The sequence below is a fragment of the Gadus morhua genome, chromosome 10 (genome assembly GCF_902167405.1).
Source record: "Gadus morhua chromosome 10, gadMor3.0, whole genome shotgun sequence".
NCBI lineage: Eukaryota > Metazoa > Chordata > Actinopteri > Gadiformes > Gadidae > Gadus > Gadus morhua.
In genome coordinates this window covers 22,836,383-22,862,015 of record NC_044057.1, presented here as the reverse complement: position 1 = coordinate 22,862,015, position 25,633 = coordinate 22,836,383, and the positions used below count along the sequence as shown (strand labels likewise).

Below are 25,633 nucleotides of genomic sequence, written 5' to 3'. Positions count from 1 at the left end.
CTCTGTTGTGTTCAGGGAAACAAAAACAAGATGGGGTAAAACAACTGGACTGTAAACACAGTAATGAGACCTATCAATCAAAACATTAGGAAACTGGAGGAGCAATTACATCAAATTGTCCATGGTTTAACATCAATTATTTTACACTGAGAAGTAATGATAGCCACATGGTTTAGCAAAGTGAATGAATAAACAAACTATAAAAAGACTTGCGACTTCATGTCTTGTCCCATGCTGTTTTTGTGTTTCGTTAAAGCAAGTAATAAAAATTAAATGTTGTTCTGTCTTTTAGAACTTAATGTGATTATTGCCAGAACCTCCAATAAAAAACAGACTAGTGACAGATAAACATAAGAACTGCCAGTGGAGGATTCTTTCAAATCAATAGAATAAAGTTAACAAAAGAATATCAGACAAAACATGGGCAATACAGACCTGAAAGGCAGGAGCCATGCCCAAATCAGTCAGATCTTAAATATCCCTTGGTGTATCTGGCAACTTCATAATACCCGGCACTTCAAATATGTCAATGACTGACTCTCAAACTCTTGATTCATTCTCAGACAAAAAAAAATATTGAACACATATCATTCATTCTATGAATTCCTTTGACAATGTGGGAAATTGGATGGAAAGAAACTTAACCAGTGATAATTGCCCCCCCCCCCCCCCCCATCATTGGCTTACATCAAATATCAGGCACTGTGATTCCAACTTCTTTTTAAATGCCTTTGTTGTTTTGTTGTGCCATTTAATAAATAAATAACGTTTTTAATCAAAGCTATGATCACTTAATCGAATGTGCAAGGACCGAACTGATCATTTGAGATACTTTAGAAAAGATTGGAGAATTATTGTAATATTTAGACCAAAGCCAGAAATGAAAAAGTGGCGCACCCTGGTGGGGAAAGAAAAAACAAATAGTGAAGACGCTAGGAACAAAGACAAAAAATGACCCTTATTTACTAAAGTAACACTTTAATTTCCACTATCAAACAACTTTGCAGATTGTTTCCGATACAATAACATTCATCTTTGGGTAATATCTTCCACCTTCCCCCCCTTATATATAGGCCAACAAGATGGCCTAAATCGAGATTTATTACAATATGAAGGAAATTACCGGTGTTGGTCAAACTGTGCAACTGGCAACAACAGACATCTGCAACAACTAAATACCTACCAACACATTCGGTATAGGCATATATTAAGACTATGTATTAACTAACCGGCCTTTGGTGGTTACCATCAACATGTACCAACAATCAACATTTAGCCTAGCATTTGGTCTTACAGCACGGCCTTATTATAGTTCAGGTTAAGCCTTTTTAATTAAAAGTAGGTCCAACTGACAACTCAAATCTGAAACAACTAAATTCCTAGTGAAACATTAAAGGCATACGTTAGCGGGTTAAGGAGTTGTCCCTTCGGTGGGAGCGCCCCGCCGGGACTCTGGTCAGAGGGCGACTGGCCTGGCTGAGGGAGAGAAGCCTCCTCCGGATGTACCTGTTCTCACGCAGCATCTTCGCGATTGTTCTCAGAACGGCAGGTTTGAGCTGCCGAGAACCCGGGAAGTTTTTAACCGACAAGTGTAGTTTAACTATCTATAAAAAAAAAAAAAAACACCTAGAAAAGACATCTAGAATATACTTCACTTACCTTTTCATTAAGAGTATCTGTTTTGTGGAGTTGGCTGGGTTCAGAAAGAGGAAGTTCTTCTTCCCATTCGGGGTCGAAAACCGTCCCTGGAAATGGACATTTAATAGCAAGTCATTGTTTGTTATCAATTAGGAGTAAGAGCAGCTATACTATAGCTCAATGCAAACAAACCATACCCTGGCTCGTCGATTTGGATTCCTCTTTTTCGCAGTCCAAAGCCCTCCTCGTTTGAGACACAGACCTACAACTGTATTGCAGTAGGCCTATAGGTGATGCTTCAGATTTGTTTTCATTGTTAGTTTGCTTGTTTTTAACGTAGTTGCGAGATCTTGTAAATTGTCCCTTTTTCGATGACAAACAGTTCTCGTATTGTTTCTTCTGTGTACAAGTGGGTGGTAGATCTATCAAATATTCCTTTGGTTCGTTTGTTTGGCTGCCATGCAATTGAGAGCCAAATCGTGGCACATAAACGGTCTTCGCCATTTTTGACAGTCTCCCGCGCCTCATTTCCCAGAGCAACGACTTTCCTGATGGAGTCATGTCACGAGCTCAGCGGTCAGGGCTGACGTGCCAGTGCAGCACATGGTGCAGCACCTGCATATGGGTCACATCCATCTCTTATCTGAACATGACCAGTAGATGGCAGTGAAGTACCTCAATGGCACCATTCTCAACACTTAATATTGAAAATCAATATTTGCTCGAGGTAAAAATATCATGACATTTCTTTTTGCGAAGTCAAACATACCTGGAATGTAGCAAATGATAAGTTTTAGTTTTTTATCTTAAACAAGCACATTACATCTGCATAGTACTGATTCTCCCTCTCTCTGTGTGTAAAAATCATTGACTTCAGTTCTCTTACCAAAAGTAGGCCACGAGAGGGTTCCTCACAGTTGTTTTATTCATTCAACATCTCACATTACAAATACTTCAAATGTATGCATACAGTTATAGTTGGCTGCAAATGAATGACATTGGATCTTCGTCTCTTACTTCAATACTACAAACCAACTGTAAAAACTGACGTCTGTATTGTAGCGCAACGCAATCAGGAGGAAAATAAAAAATTAGAACTTATAAATGTGAAATGACTTAATAAAAATCCAAATGATAAAAGTAAAAAAAGTTAATAAATAAAACCTTCCCAGCATACAATTAAAAACTATTGAAATTTTTGCAATCAAGTAATACTAACAAACATATCAATATTCTTTTCATCTGAAAACGTGGAGCACAGTACAGCAATTAGAAAAACTAGACACAAGTTTAACACAACACCCCAAAAAATATAACAAAGATCTGCTCAAAATTAAAGTTATACATTTCAATTGAAAAAATAGCAAATGCTTAATACATTATCAACCTAGTATTTACAATGTTTTCAATCACAGTAGCATGGTAGTAGCAAAATAAGTAAATAAGCACAAAACTAATGTTTAAAAATAAATTCAGGTATAAATTAGTAGAAAGACTTATTTTTTCCTTGCAGACACCAGCATAAATTATAGGGGAGGAAAAGGGGGATAAATGATTGCGTGATTTGTGTGAATTAAATGATTTACACTGCGAATAACTCTTCTGGAAAGGATAAGTATTGCACATAATGGCTCAAAGTTAACTTGCAACATCAATCACATTCAGGTTATGTCCCAAAGCATGCCACATCACAAAAGGAGGGTGGGAGGTCAGACGCTCGTCGCCCTTCACTAACAAGACACCCCTACATACCGAGTGTCCTCCCGAGTTGAGGCGTCGTCGAGGTGGGGTCTGCATTAAACGACGTGTCTATGTGTGAGCAATGCAGACGATACCGGTGTATACAGAGAGAGACAGAGACAGAGAGAGAGGATAGTGATCGACGAGGATTAAAAAAATAAAGAAAATCGGTCAAGTAAAGTGAAACGATGGCGGGAGCTGTAGTGCGTTACAATAGGTCCTGTATGAACACTAGCCATGTTACTCTGCTTTATCATCATGCATGCCGAGGAGAAGATCTAAATATTTAAACAGCCGTCATTCATTCTGGTGATACAATGAGGGGGGTAGGTTGGGGAGTTCACATCGACCGAAAAGCCAAAACATTTACCATATAATATTCTTATCAACTACGACTAGAAGCAAATATCAGAATATATTTTCAAGACTATCAAAATCCATTTAGAAAGATCTTGCCATGCCATAGGATCCTGTAATTATATTCATTAGGACTGAGAAGAATTTGTATACGGTTGGCCAACACTAGCCTCTTATCTTTTTTTTTCCTCTACAGAATCACACCAATGCACCAAACAACTGAGATTTATCAGCACTTAAATATATAAAAGCTAAATTGAAAATTATATTATCATTTTTCTCTTTTTAAATTAAGTTTACCATAAATGCAGATCTCTTAGTAACAAAGGTATAAAATTATTTTTACCAAGTGAAAAAAATGAGGTATTGCAAAAGGAGTTCTCCCATCTGTGAAAAATGTGCCTAAAATGACTATTGAAAAAAATATTTAGAAAAGTAGTGCATAATAAATGTATATATGTTCATGACAAAATAATCAGCTATAAAAACACTGTACAAAAATCAGCAGGCCATGTATAAAATAATATCTTTATCTCTGTGACAGCAAATTCTTCAAAGAGTGTCCAGCTACTACTGTATTCAACCACAACCTCAGTGACACAAGCGCCGGCCCTGATGGAGCGTGCAGTGGAACGCCGCCAAAAGACAGCTCAGGGGAGACTGGGCTGTGCATTCTCATTCGTTTATACTACATTAGCATGTTAGCTTCCAGTGCTAATATCCCTGACAATATAAAGTGAGCAAATACTACTGCCAATACCTGAGCCCCATGTGAGGGCTATGCCTTAATCCACCAACCCCCCCCCCCCCCCCCTCCCCCTTAAACGATCATAAACTCAAAGACAAGGTCCTCTGCTTGACGACGAAAGCATGCGCCGTCCCTCCTGATATACCCCTCTGGTCAACATCTGCTTTTGATAACTTGTTGTAGGCCAATCTTTGGTTTGCCCTTTCTGGTCACAAAGTGTTTAGTTAGTTTTTGTATTAACCCAAGACCTAAAAGCTCTTGCAACAATCTAAAAAAGAGGGTGGCCGGGACTAAGAAGAGATGTTGTTTTATGACGTAGCGTTATGCTATATATCTGGACCGCTTGAGGAGTCCAGTCATCCAGCCCTCTGAAGTCTTTCCCTACCCAACGATTTACGCTCAGCCTTTGGTAAGTTGTACAGTTGTCCTCTAGTCCTGCATGCAAAAAACTAACAAAATGCACTCTTCTTAAACGCAACTTCCATAGTCATTATACTGATTTAGGTACGACACACCTCACTCAAATTGTATGTTACTCTTGACAAAAAATGTAAGCAGCTTTGCCAGCTAATGCAAGAAAATAAGGTACAGTTAATCAGAAAAAACATCTAATTCCAAATCTAATGCATCCAGAAACTCATGCACACCTTTAACTTAAAACTCAAAAACATAAATGAGATTTCACTTTTTTTTCTCTCTTAGCAATTACTTATTTTTGTAAGGCCTGATTAAAAAAAAGTCAGAAAAATAAATTAAATTACATTTTGAAATCTTTTTTTCCTTAAAAAAAAAGAAAAAAAAAGAAAAAAAGAAGGAACCAGCAAAAGAAAAGTGCATTAATTTCTATAGAATAACCCAGAAACCCCTCCCTAAATTCCCCTTTCTCTTTAACCCTCCTCCCATTGCACCTCCCCGCGCTCTCCCACCCGCAATCCACCCGCCCCCTCATCCATCCAACTTATCCCACTCCCGGTCAGCTTAGCTCCAGCGGAAGGAGATGTGTCGTGGCCTGTCCCCCCCCTCCTTCACCAGGGGCTTGTGGAACTCGCGGCCGGCCCTGGAGTGGATGGCCGCCCAGCAGTACTCGCAGTAGTACTGGAGGCAGGTGACGTTGGCGCAGAAGAACGGCGCAAACTTGCCGCCGCAGCGCGTGCCCTGGCACTCGTCACACAGCTGGTCGTCCAGGACGTATGGCTTCACTTCCACCTGGGAAGAGGAAGGGAAGAGGGGTTGCACAGCAGCGAGAGGATAAGAAACAACGGATTAAATGAAGGCAATAAACAAGAGGACACTGCAAAGATGGACATTTAAAGACAAAAAAAAAACGGAGCAGGTTGGTCGGGTATTCACCCCTTGAGACAAGAGATGCCAAATTTGATCCCCAATGTCCCGATGAGCCGACCCCAAGCTACCACTGAATGGCATGCATCTGAATTTGATGCAAGTTGCTTTTGCTACGTTGCAAAATAGTCAACAGTAAATGGAGAGAAGCGAGAGCAAATAAAAGACAAAATACAAGACAAAAATAAGCGACGCCATCTTGTGTGGATACATTTGTGAAAACAAGGGATTCAGAGAGAAGATGACCAAGCTTACGGCGACCCTTCCGAGAACCTAAACGTGGCTACTACTCACCCGCTTATCGATCTCTCCGTGCTGCAGCTGAACGAATCGAGCGCTGATCGCAGCGATGTAGCTCTGCTGATTGGAGAAGGCCACGCGGCCTGCCCCTTTGGGGTACTTCAGCTCAGGGTCCGTGTCGATGCCGGCGTAGCACACGCCACCATACAGACGGTCCATGATCATCGCTAGCTCCACTGTCATTCAAACAAAGAGTGGTCCGTCTTAACACAAATATGTTCTGAGATTGTGTGAAAAAAAACCTTTAGTTGACCTTCTGCTTGCTTACCCGCACGCAAGGGACGAGGGACCCCCCCGACAAAGATGGTCTTCCTTGGGTCTAGTGGCTGAGAACCGTCCATTACAAAGTCGCTGTCGTTCAGGTTCCAGGGCCTGATTTGGACCTACAGAGATTTACAACAAACCCACAAACAAATTAGTTTCAATCCAAATGAACCTATAACAACTAACGACCAAGCCAGCTAACAGATTAGGCTTCATTTGAACAACTATGTAACACATGCTGTTAAATAGTCATTTGGACCAGGGTGAATTTCCGGTGCCTATTCTGTGGAAGACGCAATATGTTCCTCCTGGAACATGAGGTCATTCTTCTTGTAACGGTCAAGTGGATAGCTCAAGTCCAAATTTCAGATCAACTGTTAGAAGCGTAAGACTTGGAATTTGATCCAACACATCACAGCAAGGTAACTAGAAGAATAAAGGCAAAATAAAGATACTTTTTCTTAAACCATCCACATATGTTGCCTCGAATATCCTTTTCGGTGTTCTGGGCAAATAAATATCATGAAACAAAAAGTTCAGCAAGGTGGATGATAGGTGATGGCTAGATAGGAAAAGAGGGCTTTGAGTCTGGTGAATAAATTGTCAGGGCATTCTAGAATTCTAGGAACATTCTCATGTTTGTTTCTAGGGGGTAGAATGATCATTACGTCACATCAAAATGATCACCTTCCTTTAGGAGGCAGCGGAGCATTGGAAATGTAGATATTGTGCTGGTAGCCCTTGTTTTGTGGTCATTGGTTAGTAATGAATATTGAAATGATGTGTCAACATGGAACTTATTGTTGTGTTTGAAACTGCTGCCATAGTTGTGAGAAGTGGCCAAATACAGCCACTAGTTTTAATTTGCATAGGCAACGGTATAGCTACATTGATTTAGGATTTCACAGTACTACAACTCTCCTCTTGATTTCCCCTCAATATTCCACGAAAAGGTAATGCCTGCAAAAATGATGATGCACATGATGATTCTGATGTACATGCCCTGTATACTTGCTTTACTGAGCACAGAGAGAAATGCTTGCGTGTATGCATGCTGCACTAACATGTTGACGATGCATTTGACACCCAAGGTGATTTTAGGTTACCATGGCAAACAGCCATTGGCTAAACCTTATTATAGCACATGAGCCGGCAACCACACAGCATCTGTACTCTGAGCACAGCTCATTTACATAACAGGGTCAACAACATCCGGCAGCCATTTTGAGTGTGCCGAGTGTAGTTGTCTTGCCATGGCAGCAGAAAGCTCACAAGAGGGGCTTGCTTTGCTGTACTACGACACCAGCTTGGAAAACCCATCAGGGTTGGTTTACCGCAACCAGGGGTGGTTCACTGCGTCCGTTACTGCGTCGTGGTTGATGAAGGTTATCTTTCCAATTCGTTTTCCAGGGTCATACTTGTTCATTTTCTTTTTACACAAAATAGTCCAAGATAGCAACCAAAATACTGAAGCTGAACTCTGAACAAACAGAGCAGCCAATGAAGCACAAGTAACCATCCCGAGTTGTATATAAAAAGCCAGCCAGCTAAAAGTAGACTTATAATGATAATAAAAATGTATAATTACACACTGACGCAGCCACCACCAAACAACAATTTTGTCACAGAGAGGACCTGGCACAGAGACAGCGGCGGCGGACACGGGACACTCACAGGCTTGTCCTTGATGGTGGGGCTGGAGACGCAGAGGTACAGCTTGCCGTCCTCCTCGATGCAGGCGTCAATCAGAGCCTGAACAGAGCTCTCGTCCTGGAAGAGGAGGAACGCGTACCCTGGGAGAAAAGATAGTCGCCGGGTCATGTGCATTCGCCCCTCAGGAGGTGGAGTCGGGCAGCTACAGCGGAATGAGGAAAAGATGGGTTTGCTCGGGATACCGGCAGCCAGCTCACCTTTAGGTGGGAAATACGACTTGCTCTCGGCCTTGTGAGGCCAGTCCACAAACAGGTGACCGAACCGACGGAAGCTGGCAGTGATTTCATCTGGAAAGAGCCGATGCATGGCAATCAGTGGCGGAAGGTGTTCAAAGTACATTCAAAATGTATCCATCCATCTATATCTTACACATATTCTGAGCACTATTGAGTTCATAAATGTACAACACATTTAGCCCACACTTCTCATAATACATCCCAATACTTGGAAATGAATGCATAAATTGCTGCCTGTAAAAGTGTACTATAATCTATCTAATTCTAGCCAATATTATTAATGATAACACTAGATCGTTATTATGGTAAATAAATACATCATCATGATACAATGTTTGCCTTTCGCCCACGCCAACCCTCTCTAGCCATTGTGTTTCAGTGCGGTGGGACCAGGTGTGTTTACCTTCGTCGATGTCCGGGGGTAGCCCTCCAACAAAGACCTTCCGGGAGTAACGCTCCACGCGCTCCCCATTGAGATGGGGGAAGCAGTGGGCCGGGCCCAGGCCAGAGAGCCCCTGGTCGCCAGGCTCCTCCTCTCCAAAGGTGCGCTCGTCCTCCATGGGGAAGAGAGAGGAGTGGCCTGGGGATGGTGAGGGAACGACTCGTAAGACCCACGTAGACTTGGACCACGCAAAAGGGTTATTTGCATGTTCTCCATTACAGCGAGAAGGACAGTAGCTTGAATTTGAACATGGTTCCCAAATCAAAATGGTGGTTTTGCCTTTGATGACACAATTAACATGAATCAATTTACATTAGAAGCACTGGCTTGGGGCAAGCAACTAGAGCAGGGCATACCCAAGATATCTGCATACAAAACAAAAACAGGCCGAACCAGATAGTCAGCTGACGAAGCCGTCAAGGCTGCTTTGTAAATAGACAAACAAGGGATTTTCTTTCTTTTAAAAAAGGGACAAACATTCACACTTTACCTCGTCGTCTGCCATAACTCCTGGCTGCATGTAAGACAATACAGAGCACCGTTCAAATCAGGGTTTTTAGGAGAATGTGGCAGAATCCTTGCAAATAAAACACTGGTCCTTTTGATCAAATTATTTGCATGAATGCTATTTACATACCATTCATAGGCAGGGGCCCTTCGGACTGGTGAGTGAATCCATAGCGACCTGTGAGAGACAGCAGAAAGGAAATGTAACCCGGATGACAAAGACCATCTCCATTTACGTACACACCGTCCTTAAACCGGATACGTGTATGGAGTTCACTCAGAAACAATACGAGCAGCCATGAAGACTCCTCGATCATTGAATGGGTCAGGGATCTTCATCGAGTGCCAACGTTACATTTAGGGTGATGGCAGTTTCCAGAAGGATTACAATGGCTCACGGTCAATCAATTAATAATTTGGTCTATGAAATATCAATAATAGCAAATCCCCACCCATGATGAGCAGACAAAACTACTACCCCATCTAGTAGTTTAGTAGCAATATATCAAATATATAACTGTTGATCAAGGTCAATCAATTGACTAGTTGCTCAGACAAGAAAAAATTATCTCTGCTACGCATATTATTGGCCAATATAAAATGATATTTGAACTAAAGGAACAGTAGTAAATAATTTGCTGATAGCCCATTCATTTTCTCCCTTTAATTGAGTAATGATATGGCACTATGGAAAATAAATGAAAGTAAAACATATCCTCCATTACAGAACTATTCCCCTTCAGGCCTGCGGCCATCAATGGCATGTGACCACCATACCACCATCTCATCCGCCATTACAATTTCACCGCATAAAGAAGAAAGAAAAAATCTCTGCTAAGGAAAACCAACCTTTCAAGGAATCCTGCTCAGCCCTCATAATGTCAATCAGAGAGTTCTCCAGAGAATGCATGCTGAAACCATCAAAGGAGCGGGTTCTCTCCTGCTGTAGGAGGAAGAAAAAAACCCATAAGCCTGCTGTTCTCAATAAAACCAAAGAAGCAGCAGCACAGGATGAAGGAACAAGGTGGGTTGGTGAGACACCACACATGTATTGACCAGTGTGCAATGCAAAATGGGGGAACCATTCCCTGAACGCATGTTCAAGTAGTACTGTATTGCTTACACAACATTGGTCACCAAAGTATGTGCACACAACCAACAATGGCTTGATGTATTCACTTAAATAATGAATTGATTATATTAGATAAGGACAACGACCCGCCTGATAAAGCCATCCACTGGAGGAGGGTCAGAAGTGGAGGGTGTGTTGACTGTGTCACGCATCTCAAAGGGGTCGTATATACTAAAATGTGAGGAAATTCAACACTAGTCGTGTTGAGAAGTGAGGCGCCCACATGATCACAAGATCACCAGCAGTCTGACGACTGCATCTTAAACCCAGGGGCCATAGTCTTACACGTTATTAAATTATTCCCCATCAAAGCTATAACGGAAACTGATGTTCGATGATTGATGTCAGCCAAAATGTGTACTGTCGGTCAAATGGCCTGATATTAACGTCAGACGTTTTTGCGCCGTTTCATTAGAAGAATATATAATTTTCATACCATGCGTTTGTGTTCCTGTGGCAAAACAACCACCCAAATGAATATCGGCCTTGGGTAGCCTTGGTATATCCCTATCAAACATACCATTGTCCTGGTCGGTATATGGTAAAGAATAATTACTTCAAATAACTTCCATTTTCTGTTCTCACCTGAAAAGGGTAGCCACTGTCGTTGCGGCCCATCGTGTCCTCCATCCAGGATTTGTGGTTGAACCCAGATCCGTTCCTGGGGAACTTCTGAGAGGGCATCTAAAGAGCAAGTTTTGTTACTTTTTAAATGGATGAGTAATATAACATTTAGCCTCTGAAGTATGTCCAATCATCAACCATGTACAAATAAAGAATTTGCATGTTTATCGAGCAATTCAACCAATTAGCATGAGACAGACTCAAGCTGAGCTATTTATCAAAACTACTAGGTTTGTTGGTTGAATTTCACGTTCAAAAAAATGCAAAATCCGCATGGTTGGTGGTTACCTGGTTGCTAGGGAAGGACTTCTTCAGAGGGGAGATTGAGTTCAGGGCCGTCAGTCCCCCGTTAAGGCCCCGGCGATAGTCCCGGACCCCCTGGGTTCCTCCCCAACCACCGTAGCCCCCACTGGGACTCCAGGATGTAGAGTTGGGGGTGGAGGGACTCTGGTAGTTCCCCCAGGGGGAGGGGGGTTTGCTCTGCGCAGAGGCCAGGTGGGGCAGCTGGGTGAACGCCCCGGCGCGGTGGGGGTGTTGAGGGAAGGAGGGCTGTGGGGTGTGAGGGCTCGCGGGAGAGCGTCGGTGCTGCTGGGGCGGCATGCCCTGACTGTGGGGGTGGTAGTGTTGAGGGTGGGGCGGTGGAGGGGCGGGGTGGTGCTGGGACACCTGCCCTATCTGTGGGGAGAAGCTGCCCCCGCCGCCGAAGCCCGGTCCGGCGTGGTGGGAGAAGTTCTGGAAGAGGAGGGGCGGGCCATTGGCGTTGGAGCCAGCCGGACCGAAGAACCCTCCCACGTCCTCGCCCACTACTGAGGAGGGGTTGGACGGCACGGCGGCGGACCAGTTGTTGAAGCTCGTCAGGGAGGAGGTGGACGAGGTGGAGGGCGCACAGCTAGTGCCCATCCCCAGGGTGTCCTGGTAGTCGAACCCGCCCAGCACCGGCGACTCCATCCTAAGCTTGTCCTTCCCCGCGCTGCTCTCCAAGGAGCCCTTCTCCAGCGTGTCATCAGGCAGCCCTCCCTCCAGGTCCCCTAGACCACTGCCGGCCTCCTGCTGGGCCGGGGCGAGGGACTGGGACTGACCCTGAGACTTCTCCGGCATGTCCTGGAGGTCCAACGCCTTGGACTTGTCAGCCTCCAGAATCTCATCTTGCATGTTACTGTGTTGGGCTACTGCAGGGAAGAGCCAAGCACTGCCCCCATTGGAAGAGCAGGTGTTATTTACGAAGGAAGGGGGGCTGGGAGGGTTGGAAGGGTGGTGAGGGGGCTGGAGGTGTGGAGGGATCCTTACAGGGAAAGCAGACTTGTTACCACTGCCGTTCTTCACCAGAACTCCAAACCCGTAGTCCCCCATTTATAATAGCTGAGAAGTCCTCAAAAACGTTTTTTTTTGTTGCCTTCGACGTTTCTTCTTTACCCTGTAATAACAGAAGAGGGAGAGGAGTAAGATGGATGGAGGAAAAAAACGCAATGGGTGTTGTAACACCTAAATTTGGCCTTTGCTTAAAAACAAGCTACACTAACTGCAGCGGCTCGGCGAGAGCTGCACCCTGCTTAGTCTTGTGATGCAATCAATGAGATTAAATCATTGACTCGTTTAGCAAGCGGTAGGCCTAGATGAGAAACTACTGTCACTGTAAGCCAACGTGGAAAACACCCAAACGAACCACCATAGGCTGACGACGAACGCAGCTAACAGCTTGAGCTAGTGAAGACGACGTCTCCAAAGGTCGTTATGCGGCTAGTAACAAGCTAACAGCTGCTCCGCCACCTTCCATGTGCCATATGAATCATTCCGTTTGCAATTCACGATTTTGTAGCCCGACCGTGCACCGCGACGCATCGGTAAACGCTAAAGCGAAGTCGACGAGTCAATGCGATGAAACCTACCGAATAAATCTGCCCTTTTTAAAGCAATGACCTCTTCATTCGCCACCGTTTAAATAGAGGAAAATGTTGATGACGTTTCTTGCCTGTTCAGAAAATCGGGTAGTTCCCTTTCCCTGCACGCCAATAGGCTAGGACGATATCCTATTCGCTACCACACCGACGTTAATGTACGTTTTATCGTCGTTGTGGAACAACGTCGGGAAATATTCGCACAATTCGCTACGACGTTGTTCATAAAAGGCATGCAATAGAAAGCCTTATCGGTTGCAGGACGGCCGAGTTTTCCAGGACACAAGTTGTAAAGGGTGTATGGCTCTTTAAACGACCTCTTCGGTTTCGTGTCCTGTATGTTCAATGTCATACAAGCCTTACCAATCCTTCGCATCGTAGTAGCTCTGAAAATGGGTACATCTGCCTTCGCCTCAATTAGATTGATAAACGTGAGTATCACAAAATAGACCGAGCATAACTACCTTTAATTTGGTGACATGACCTTATCGTTTTGATGTTGCCATACTCTTAGCTTTTTTCCCTTTTCTGCATTTCGTGGGCAGCCGGTGTAAATGGTCTCTTCTCTTCTAAATGACAGCTGGGCCAGTCGGGAAACACTTCCGTCTCTAGCCCCGCCCCGGCCCGAATCTACCAGGGGTTCCCTTTCCATCCCCGCCCACTTTTGCAGACGAATCACATCTAATTGGATATGTGTTTTGAGGACACGCCCACAGCACTCCTTTTCAATGAATGGCAAATATATTGAGACGTTGCCTTTCCAAATATGGATGCCTTCGGATACACGCAAGGGGTGTAATAAAGCAATATAAAGTCACGGACCAACTAACATTTTCTTGACCATCGATCTTCATTTGAATGAGAATTAGAGTTGTGCAATCAAAGCCACACGGGGATTTAAATGTGAACCCTAATGCTTGTTGTAAATGTGCGGTAGGAAAATCAAGACATTCGGAACCAAGGATATTCTCTTCGAGAGGAGTAGTTTGAATGACTATTTTCCATTAGTGCATCCGCAGAAAGAGCTTAGCGTATAAAACACGGATACCTTGAAATGATAGATAGATAGATAGATAGATAGATAGATAGATAGATAGAGATAGATAGATAGATAGATAGATAGATAGATAGATAGATAGATAGATAGATAGATAGATAGATAGATAGATAGATAGATAGATAGAGATAGATAGATAGATAGATAGATAGATAGATAGATAGATAGATAGATAGATAGATAGATAGATAGACAAACAGTAGACACAGACACAGTAGGCCTGCATTCGAGATATATATAGTAGATATACAGTTGCAATCTAGTTATATGAGATGAATACAGTGGAGATTGATAAATAGATAGGTAATAGGTGTAGCCCACAGTAAAACTAGATCAATACATATATGAGATTGATAAAGAGAAATGATAGATAGATTAAATGACACCCTTTGTTTGACAGCTAAAAACCGAGCCCACAGCAGCGCGGCGATGCAATCTCATTAAAAATAAGCCGCTGCTATTTTTGGCTTGTAATCGAGCTGCAGAGCTTGATGCATTTCGCCTCAGTCGCTGCGAGCTACGGCAGCCTGTTCTGTCTCCCTTTACCCACTGCTACCACATCGTATCCTAGCATGTTTGGTGCTAGGGTGATATATACGTCACACACACACACACACACACACACACACACACACACACACACACACACACACACACACACACACACACACACACACACACACACACACACACACACACACACACAGTCAGACACATGCATATACTAGCACACACACATGCTAACATGAACACTCATAGGGAAAACATCATGTCCTACTCACACCAATAACTCATAGTTGATGCTCATAAAAATAGTAATAGGCTACAAATAACAATACCACCTAATACTACTAACGCACTACTGTGTGTGTGTGTGTGTGTGTTTGTTGGGGGGGGGGATCTTTCTTGGTAACAGGATGAGCTCACATAGAGTCTTATGCTTCAGTCTTATGAGACACGTTGAACACTGCCCCCCTTGTTAGCTATGGCCTGCTTGTCCCAACGCTACTCCCCCTTAGGGCAGAGCAGCCCATCACAAACACTCTTATCAGGTTCATTTATAGATACACACACTACGATCTTAAAGAACAGTAGCATCAACTCAACCCTATCTATATGGAGTATGCTCCACCCTGTGATCTAAAGCCAATTCATATTCTAAACAGTGTTATTCACTGATTGGCCTCATAGTTTTTATAGTGTAACACTAGTATTTCCAAGGCTAGGTAATACTTACTAGAGCTTAAAAGCATTCGTAATAATCATTTATTGACTTTGAATTGTCATGAAATATGCCCTGAGAGTGATCAAATGTGAGGTTTGAAGCATTAGTGAGAATGGATAACTAGTTAAAGGCTGATAACTATTTTCGTATACATCACTGATGTCCTACAGTTAGACTGTTGAGATGGTATTGATAACTCATGATATAATTGATGTCATCGGGATTATACATTTTTCAATATCTCCCAGGCATAAATACGTAACATATTCATAATACTATTTCACTGTTTAATAACTACCCAACAACTAGTACTACTTGAGCTGTAGTTAAGCTCCCATATTGATTGTTTGATTGTGTTGTTTTCAACCCCATTTGTTAGTTGTGTTGGACTAAAGTTTCTGCTAAACGACAAAATAAAGTCTCAGCCCTTAACCTTAGTACATGCGGTCAGTCAGAACGAGATGGTCTGTCAGTATCTTGATGCCCTTGTGCATGGTACTTTTGGACCTTCAGCATTCCCATGGCAGCCCAGAGAAGACACATGGAGAGCTATAGAGATCAGGAGGACATTTACAACAAGAGTTACGGTTTGATACACATAGTCTTCTTAATTGAATCACATCAATTGTGTGATCTTTATTATTTCATCATTCTTTGACTTATTCAGCCTTTTGTGCAAACTCTCTTTGTATGATGTAATTTACTGCAACAAAGAGAGACTCTCCCTTTGTGGCTTTGAATGAGGTTCCCCTATTGTTTCACAGAAGATGGTTGGAAGTTGGCTGTATGTGTATGGAAACTAAATGTCTTCCCATGATCAAGACCTGCATTAAGGGGTCATTATTTTAACAACAGGTCCGCCCGTATGTATGACAGATAGATCAGCACACAAGTTGGTACACTTCAATGGCTAGGCTGGTGTCGTTGTTCTATCTAACATATATATGGATCTGAAACTCCCATGTGTGATGCCACTAGGGGAGTATATCTACACTAATTAATATCACACCTGGTTGTAAAATAGGAGCACTTCAACCCAAATACATTGTTTTCTTGGAATAACGAATGTTTACCGGAAGTGAAGAGAAAAGCTGGCTCAGGGCGGACTCCTGGCCCTGACATTGGTGCTAGCATCAACATTATGGGGCTGACTCCAGCAGTGGCTCATAACACGGTGCAGAAATAGCGAGAACACTTTTGGCCAGCAAGAAACGTGTGTGCACATGGATCATGGGTCAAGTAAAGAAGTATTGTTAGCCTTGTGCAAGTTACTTCTCTGTAATGTAGGTCTTATTTGACTGTGCTGCAGGCACTGTCCGGGTACTTCCAGCCATGCTCTGGCTAAGCCACAAGTTTTAATCTTCCTTCCCTTTTTTTTGCATGCATGACATTGGTTCCCAGCATAGCTAGTTAGTAGTTTCGGAGCAGCATACTCAAATCATCAATTGTGTGTGTGTGTGTGTGTGTGTGTGTGTGTGTGTGTGTGTGTGTGTGTGAGACAGAATTGGTTACTATTTGGCCTACTAAGGACACTTCAAACATATAAACAACAATTTTGTAATGTAGACTGTATATTCAAAATATATCATACTTAAAGGAGAAAAAACTCTGTTTCATTTTGAGTGCAGGAGACTTTGAAATCCCAAGAGAACCAAACCTGTCAAGCTTTAAGGTTTCACTATTGTGACCACCATTCTGACAACATCCTGTATCAGCTTAAGATGTAAACTGTAACATTATCATGTCAAACAAATGCAGCAGTCGGGAATGGATAGTCTACATTTACATTTCCTTCAAATAGCCTACACGGTAATAAAAAACTAAAATAGGCCTACCAATAACAATCGCAGAATAAAAAACGTGTACCCTGAGGTCCAACACGTGAAAAGGAATCGAACAAAACACGACGCTACATTCTAAAATGTCCCCCCCCCCCATTCTAAAAGTCCTTAAAATATTCATCCCTGAAACCCGGAGGTCAGTCATTCATTAGTCGACACCGGAACACCCGGACAGCTATCAGCGAGCACCTGGACCTTAACGGCTCAGATTTCATCTCCTCGCCAAGAGACACGACTCCTCTCCAGGCCACATCGTCATCACTCCAGCGTTGCCATACCGACCTGCCCCAGCAGGCCGATGTCTGGTTGTTAGGACGCAGACGTTTGTCCAGGCAGTCGTGTCGGACTCGGTGCTTCGTTGAAATCTAGTAGGCACTGTAGCAAAGTGTGTCCGTGCAATATAAGTCTACATTCGATGTCTCATATATATCTATAACAGTCTCAATAGTTTCATATCTCAAGGTTTGCGTTGTAAAACTCGTTGTGTCCCATATTTTTTCTTTATCTATTTGCATATTTGGAAGTGGTAAAAACTCTAAATCTTTAAATAAAAACAACTGAATAACAAGCGATAGAATGCCAGGTAATGCTATTCCCCTTTCTTACCGTCATCCGGTTTGGTTATCAGGTGCAGATTATTAGGGAAAGGTTGCCATCTAGTGGTCGTTTGGCCTCATAACATGTACAGGCAAGGCGTCCAGTATCTGAGTTGGCTCTGTTATACTGTACTTTAGAGGCTATTCATTAGGAAGGATGTCATCTGTGGGTTTAACATTGAGGTGCTTATCTAATCACTTAATACTGTCATAGAGCCTTCAATATAATAACAGATTTCGAATTAACTTATCTCTTAGCACTAGGCCTATATCTTAATAGATTTACTATTAATACATTTTTATTTAGTCAGTGAAGCAAAAACATCTAGGCCTAAATACAAACAAATGAGGGGAAGGGTATTTTATTATCCCCATATTTGGACATTGGGCGTGTACCTGAAAACATTAGAATGAGTAAAAGTCTAATTTTGAGGCCTGTACTGCAAAGTCTAAGTGTTGTATAAATGTTTATTCAGGATATATACAATGCTTTGGCAACTCATAAAAACTTATGTCCTTGATAGAGCCAGAGCATTTCACACAATCCAGAGTCACTGACGTAATTGTTTAGACCTCCTGAATAGGCTTGGACTTGTCCAGTCTGGAGAACTTTAAACACAGCCTTAACCTCAAAGTCTGATAGGATGCAGAGAAATCGATGGTAACTGGATCTATAATCGATCTATCGTTATCTATCCACCCATCTTTTTATTTCAATCTATCTGAAAGGAGAAAATACTAACCTCAACCCTATCTATTTACTCATCTTTCCACAAACTGTCAACGTTGGCTTTCACACAAACAACATGACCAAATGAAGGGTAAATACTACCCACGTAGTTTTTATTATTCTGTTACAAATATCGGTACTTGGTTTTTTACCACTGGTGCTTACAATAACACATTCAAAGGAAAACAAAAACAAATGAAATTACAGGCCAAAAGAAAAAACTAATGTTTTAATGATAAGAGATACATATGAACTCGCCATTAAGTCCTGAAAGAGTTTATGATCATTTGGGCCCCTGGTCTTAGTGTGACTTCAGGACCATGTAGAGAGCACATTATGTCGGACTACACATTCAATAAAGATTCAAATAAAAGAGAGGGAAAAGAAGGAGAGAAGCAGAGATGGAGAGCTAACAACAATGGACGGGCGAGAGACATGTTCATTTATTTCCCTAGGAAAACAAAACAAGAAAAAAAAAAGTAAAATCAGGATATTACAAGAGCCAATATCAAACCTATTAATGCAAACCTAAAACAATTGTGAATTTACAAACTTACAGTACATTCTCAAAACGATTAGCTTATGTTTCATAAATCCTGGGGATTACCCCAAAATCCAACAGTTTAAAAGGAAAAGAAAGAAAGAAGAAGTAGCCATCAGAAAGTAAAAAAAACAAAACAAAAAAAACATTGGTAATGACTCCCCCGCCCCGAATCACCCCCACCCTCAAAACCTCTCCCATACTCAGAAAAAAGTCTCTCACTCGATCGGGGCACGTATAGTAAAAAGCTTAGGACAGATGTCCTCTTTAAGAAAGTACAACTAGGACCCCCTTCAAGAGGAGCCAGAACATGTAAACTAGTCTCCGCATTTAGTCTCAGCAACCACCGTGACTTCTACTACAACATGCGGAGCAAAGATAGAAAACATTCACAGCATGTGACGGCCCTAAAATGGTCAAATGGCTGCCAAGTGCCTGGAAGCGGGAACCTAAAAACAAGGGGATGAGGGGGGGGGGGGGGGGGGGAACTGAGAATCGTATGATGGGACAAGGGACGCAGAGTTAGTGGAGTAAGCAACGCTGTGAGCCTCCCCGGTGTCTTCTGTTGCCCGCTATGAGTCTGGCCCGCTGGCCACAGACCAGAGGAATTCTCTGGTGGCCATGGTAAATATAACATTTAGAATAACAGCACCATGGGCTGCTGTCTGTGGATTTAACCCAGTTTTCCTGGGTCTTCGCTGGGCTGTGGTTCTGGAGGGATGGAGGGGTGGGTCGGGGGGGGGAGAGGGACACAAGCATGCCTTCAAGTCTAGTCCGGACCGCGTCGGAGGGAAGATGGTTCCGCAGGAATACAAGCTAATAAGGAGGAGAGCTGGAGACCAGCGGCATCTCGAGCACCGAGACCCAGAACCAGGCAAGAGGAAAAGGAAATAGTCAAATTTGGTCATGTGGACTTGGTTATTTGTCATACAAGCACAAACAGAAAAGACTCAAGAGTAATTATTTATTGACCAGGTGTGTGTGTGTATTGACTGTTTGTTTGCACTGTGCCAAGATGTCACCGATATGCATCCCAAGTAAGATTTCTGAAGCCAAACATTGTGTGTAAAAAAAAAAAAAAAAGAAAAAAAAAAGTTCTAAATCAGCGAACCCCTGCTGAGAGCGACAGACATACCCCTCCCCCTCCTGCTCGCGTCCCATCACCCGTTTCTCCTTCAGATGAATCGCCTTATCCCATGTCTAGGCACCTTGATATGCGTTTGAGAGTTCACAATAGAGGCTGCCGTGTGACGACATGCGAGGATCACTGTGGAGTCTTAGTGGTGCCATGACTCACCCTCTCCGTGTTGCCATTGGATGATAACAAGCCATCAGGAGGAGGAAGAGCAAACACATAGCTTATACGGACCGGTCTCTTGAATATGACCGTGAAATAACAGTTAACCATCAACGTCACAAAAATAGTTTCCAAAGATATTTCTGCTCAGTGTTCATTTCACAGGGGTGGTCAGTTTGAATTACCGTGTATTAACATTCTGTTTTTCACAAAGATGAGTTATTCTTGATGGTATAACTAACCCTTTTCAAACCAGAGGTTGTTGAAAAAATTGGATGGATACTAAGTCTCTCCTAAATTGGTCTCGCCTTCGGAGAAGCTTCAGAAAGTGGTGTCCGAGTTAAATCTTAGTTATAACAGCATATCGTTTGTATGATATATGCATTCTTGTTTGGAGTGCTGTTTCACTTCAACACTTTACTACAAGTTTGTGGCCGCCTATGGCCATAGACTCTCACGCCGGGCTATATATACTGCTATGTGCCAGAACTGGACTTCAAACCTGTACAATTTTGTATTTAACCCTGTATGTTACATATCTACAGGCTTGGGACGTGTGATTGGACAGGGTATTATATACAATTCTGTATATAGCGTATCAGTACTGCATGTGTTAACTGTATTTATACAGGTTTATATAAATATAGATAAGTATATTTCTATGTACATTTTTCATATTTCAACATTGCATAAAGGATAAAATAAATAATACAAATTGTAATCAAATCAGACGCAAGTAGGTAGGATTTAAGAAACGCTATACGAGAGCCAAGGTAATTCTAGTCAATTGAAACGAGTTAACGATACTAACAATAATCATAATTATTCAGTCATGAACGGAAAACCAAAGCAATCTGGCATAACGGTAGGAGCTACACCACAAGGACCCTGCAAGTTGACCACCAGGGGGGCTTCTGGAATGACTGGAGAGGGATGTGTGAGGGTAGCTTCCTTCTGCTCAGGGAGGGGGGGGGGGGGAAGGTGGAGCACCTGGGTTCTTCACCTCCGGATGTCCCCGGCCCCTGGGGCCTCCTGCTCCGACACCAGCCCAGCCTCTGGGCTCTGCCGGCGGGGACCCTGGCTGCGGTTGCGGGGGTGGGCGTTCAAACCGCCCTTGCCGGGCTTGTCCTTGTCTCCTTGCCGAGGCGGGCGTGGGTGGCTGGGGTCGGGGTGCGAAGGCGGAGACGCCTGCCGGCGGTGCTCCGAGGCGGGGGCGGCGGCGGCGGCGGCGGCGGCGGCGGCGGCGACAGCAGGGGGGGCCGGGGCAGTAGTCAGGGGGGAGCAGAGGCTCAGGCTGTCGCACAGGGCGCCCCAGTTCTGCTCGCACTGCAGACGCACACTGTGGGTCAACGCCTCTTTCACCTCCTCGCCGCAGCTCAGAAGGATGTTGACCAGCTCCACGTACGGCCTGGGCGCACAAACACACAAAAAAACAAACTCAATCACAACGTCATGTATGCATAGACGGCACCTGCAAACACAGCATGACTATCAACAACGACACAATGTCTCGACGGTTGTTAATGTACCTCAGAGCACAACAAGGAAACAGGGATGGATACCGGAAAATAACATCAAAGTTAATGGTGGTGCGGGGAATAAAGTGAAGCATTGACTTCATGACGTGTATGCATTTGAGTTGTGCGAGTCTATGTGAGCTGGCATGCAGGCGTAGCCATGCATGGCTCTGTGTGATGGCATTCAGGGGCAGCTAGGGGAATGCCACATGCAGGCGCATGCAAGCGTGTGTGGCACACTCACCCTTTAGGAAAGAGGTCCTGGAAGTGGATCATCTCCACCATGACGGCGACATTCTCCTTGGCGGCGGAGCAGAGGTTGTGTTTGAGGTAGCACTCCCTCTGCAGCTGGAACACCATCTCCTTGATGGACACACACTTCCTGCTGATGCAGCTGAACTTGTGCCGGAGTCCGTGTGCCATGCACTTTAGAGCATCTTTGATGAAGGACTTTCCCTGTGCATTGCAGCACACAAACACACGCGCGCGCGCACACACACGCAAAAACCCACACACAAACACATGTGGCCACGCAAACACCAACACACACACACACACAGACAAACACACACACACACACACACAGATTCACGGCTGTTAAGTCTGGGGTTCTGCAGCTGATGACCGCATGGAATTCATAGCAAGGATTGTGAGGAATTTTTTCCATGAGCTCAACACAAAAGCGACCTTTTCATTGTTGGTCGGTTATTGCATTAATGTAACTGCGTTACTTGTGAGCATCAAGCACTCTTTTATCGATGTGCGAGTGTGCGAGTGTGCGCGTGCGCGTGTGCGTGTGCGTGTGTGTGTGTGCTCTTGCTACACTCAACATTTTGTTAGAGAGTAATAGCTAGACTTTCTGAGAAGCTGCTCGTGGCGAAATAGGGGGTGTACGATTTTACTGAAGCATATAACCATCTAATAAAATGGGCTAAATTTAACCCCTGGGTTCTCCATGGGTCCAATATGTGAGGCTGACGGACACGGTGAGCGCTGCGGGGCCCGGGTGGATGAGGGCTGGACCCGGGCCCTCGTCTAACCAAATGAAAGGCGAGCTGACCATGGAAGACGGCCAGCTGGCTAACCCTGGCCCGGGCTGCATACACACACACCCGTCCAGCACCAGTGAACCAAAGAGATGTTCTGTAAGGTTGCGTGCCTGTGCCTGTGTGTGTATGTGTGTCTGTGTGTCTGTGAGTATGTGTGTATATGGGTATGTGTCTCTGCGTGTGTGTACTTTTGAAAAAAACAAAAAACAACCAAATCTCTTTTGGCAGGAAGATTGAATGTTACACTGATGGGAACAAATAGTGCGAGTCAACTATTCATCGTGATTAAAGGCCCGTAAACACGTCAGCGGGCCGCATGGCGAGCGCGTGACGCAGCGCAAGGGAGGGGGGGGGGGGGGGGGGGGGCTACGGGGGCGCACTCCATTACCTGAGAGTCAAACTTTCCGGCGTTGTGCAGGAACGTCATGCAGATCTCCTGCAGACCCCGGATCTCACACGAGTTGTTCTCGAAGCACTCGAACACGCCGCAGCCCACGTCCCCCGCGCTCACCAGACAGTGCTGGATCTCCGCTGGACGGACACACACACACACACACACACACACACACACACACACACACACACACACACACACACACACACACACACACACACACACACACACACACACACACACACACACACACACACACACACACAAGGTTTGGTGTCATTATTTACTCTTAGCGGAGTTGACACGTCCATATGCGTGTGAGTGTGCACAAGTATCTATATGCATGTGTGGCTATAGTGTGTGTGCATGCATATACACATGTCTCTCTGTGAGTGTGTGCGTGTGGAGCAGTGGTTTCAGAGCTTGGTCTTGCAGAGGAGCGCTGGGGGACAGAGATTTGAATGTGTCATTCTGCGCCAGGCTCCGTCTGCACCGCCAAGGCGACAGGTAGGATGCTGCATTGCAGATAGGGCCTCCAGGAGGGACAATAAACACACACGTTAGCTCGGTCGCCTCACTAGGTATGTAGCAACACGTTTGCCATTAAGAGGAGAAGCTTCACAGCAGCGGGCTGATGCAGTTACAGCACGTGACTACCACGTTGCTGTGGTGACAAGTTAAATATCAAAAATGGTTGGGAGATTTTGCACCCGACCTAGCGAGAGCTGGTTGCAGACTGTATGCAAACATATGGAGCGGAGAGGAATAGAAAACAAAATGTTGTGAAAGTGGATCAACACCCCAATGTCGGCTGTTTATATTATGGTGCACGACGTGTTCTTGGGGCGAGCCAGAGGAGTTTGCCAACATCTTTGGAAACATCTTTCTTCACTCAAACTTCACGATTTTACATTTATCAAAAAACTGGGGGAGTGGGAGGAGGTTTAATGTGAAACACAAATCCTTTAGGCTATAATAATCCACTTGACAAAGCGTTGACTTGAGTGTAATCGAACATGGGGGATTTAACTCAGACCTAACGGGTGGGCTTGAGGAAAACACTTTTAATGTTATAATCAGTCCAAAGTGTGCAGCGCACCGGGCAATTGTAAAAAATCGAATCAAACAAAAACAAAAACGTTGATTTTACTTTGTCACAGCAATTCAGCATTTACATTTGATTCAGGGGTTATGCTTGTCTACAAAGAGCCTGTGTTAAAGCCATCTTCGAGAGGAGGAGTACTGCTTAGGAGGTTTGCAGGCACTTAGTTAACTTGTAGTGGGCAGCAAAAGTGAGCCGCTGGCGGGTTATGCTTGTGTTGTTGGCATCGCGGGAATGTGCTTGGATCGGAACGTTGCTCGCAACGTGCATTGCGTTACGCATCGGTGGTAACAGTGTGTACAGTGGACCGTACTACTGTTAAGCCTGCGTCGGAAGTGTCCCGTGTACGGGAGGGGAGACGACGACGACGACAGTAGAATAACCGTTGGCTCCTTGAAAATCTTATTTCGTTTTTTGACAAAAATCTCAGGCGCGGGGCAACGCAGTCATTTGTGGTCAGACTTGATTTGCTGCGTTTCTGTATTGCAAAGTGAAGAGTAAACAGCACCACGTGAGGGCTACGAGAACATAACGGCCTGTCAGGTCCAATAGTAAACTAAAGCAATATGGTCGATGCATATGATTGTTACCGATGAACTGCCAATCTAACTGCGGAGAGTTACAAATATATCAATCGGCTTCTGTTGAAACACACGCACACACGCGCGTATGTGTGGTTTGCAGACAGTCAATACGATAGTCAAACGAGCATAACCTACATGCTGTCAAACTTTATTTAGGATTATCTAACGTTCCAATATGCAACACACAGAAACGCGTTTCCAAATAGTAGCCTACGCCAATGCCCTGAAACGCTCACACACGCATTGGCACACACACACACACACACACACACACACACACACACACACACACACACACACACACACACACACACACACACACACACACACACACACACACACACACACACACACACACACACACACACACACCTCAATGTGCTGCCGATTTCATTACCTGTTGGGCTACCTTGGGCCGTTCTATTAATAGTTAACTAACATATTGAATTCCCGTCTCCGATTATTTACAAGATATCGACTTCCAGGAAGGATAGAAATAAGAAAAAAAACCAAATGCAATCATTATCTTTAAATAAACAACATTAGTATTAGAAATAGATGGAATTAGATCGCACGTGCAAACACAATCTGTCTCCACTGTGAGATGTGTGGTCAGTGACAGCACAACGTCGACCCAATGCTGTCAACACACACACACACACACACACACACACACACACACACACACACACACACACACACACACACACACACACACACACACACACACACACACACACACACACACACACACACACACACC

General features: G+C 44.1%; 3 protein-coding genes across 6 annotated transcripts in view; all 3 read right to left on the bottom strand.

Moving 5' to 3' along the window:
- Positions 1-952: 952 nt before the first annotated feature.
- LOC115552439 (uncharacterized) lies at positions 953-2,208 on the bottom strand. The gene is made up of 3 exons (XM_030368548.1): positions 1,836-2,208; positions 1,660-1,745; positions 953-1,556 (listed from the first exon to the last, which is right to left on the bottom strand). The coding sequence occupies exons 1-3, from the start codon at positions 2,197-2,199 to the stop codon at positions 1,404-1,406; spliced, it is 603 nt and encodes a 200-aa protein (XP_030224408.1). The 5' UTR covers positions 2,200-2,208; the 3' UTR covers positions 953-1,403.
- Positions 2,209-2,545: 337 nt separating this feature from the next.
- Positions 2,546-13,543, bottom strand: LOC115552438 (cytoplasmic polyadenylation element-binding protein 4). 4 transcript variants are annotated; one of them, XM_030368544.1, is made up of 12 exons: positions 13,402-13,543; positions 11,331-12,456; positions 11,004-11,102; positions 10,136-10,229; positions 9,417-9,464; positions 9,270-9,293; positions 8,741-8,917; positions 8,299-8,388; positions 8,063-8,181; positions 6,393-6,507; positions 6,119-6,300; positions 2,546-5,689 (listed from the first exon to the last, which is right to left on the bottom strand). In XM_030368544.1, exons 2-12 carry the CDS (start codon positions 12,390-12,392, stop codon positions 5,462-5,464), a joined length of 2,238 nt encoding a protein of 745 aa, XP_030224404.1. In that variant the 5' UTR covers positions 12,393-12,456; positions 13,402-13,543; the 3' UTR covers positions 2,546-5,461. The 4 variants fall into 4 exon arrangements, with proteins under 4 accessions (XP_030224404.1, XP_030224406.1, XP_030224405.1 ...); XM_030368546.1 differs by having other exon boundaries at positions 10,136-10,226; XM_030368545.1 differs by lacking the exon at positions 13,402-13,543 and adding an exon at positions 12,929-13,078.
- Positions 13,544-18,471: 4,928 nt separating this feature from the next.
- Positions 18,472-25,633, bottom strand: part of stc2a (stanniocalcin 2a) — a 7,531-nt gene continuing 369 nt past the window's right edge. The window contains exons 2-4 of the mRNA XM_030369207.1: positions 23,179-23,321; positions 21,986-22,197; positions 18,472-21,632 (exon numbers count right to left, since the gene is read on the bottom strand). Coding sequence (XP_030225067.1) covers positions 21,224-21,632; positions 21,986-22,197; positions 23,179-23,321 — 764 coding nt within the window. The 3' untranslated portion in view covers positions 18,472-21,223. The remainder of the gene's footprint in view (positions 21,633-21,985; positions 22,198-23,178; positions 23,322-25,633) is intronic.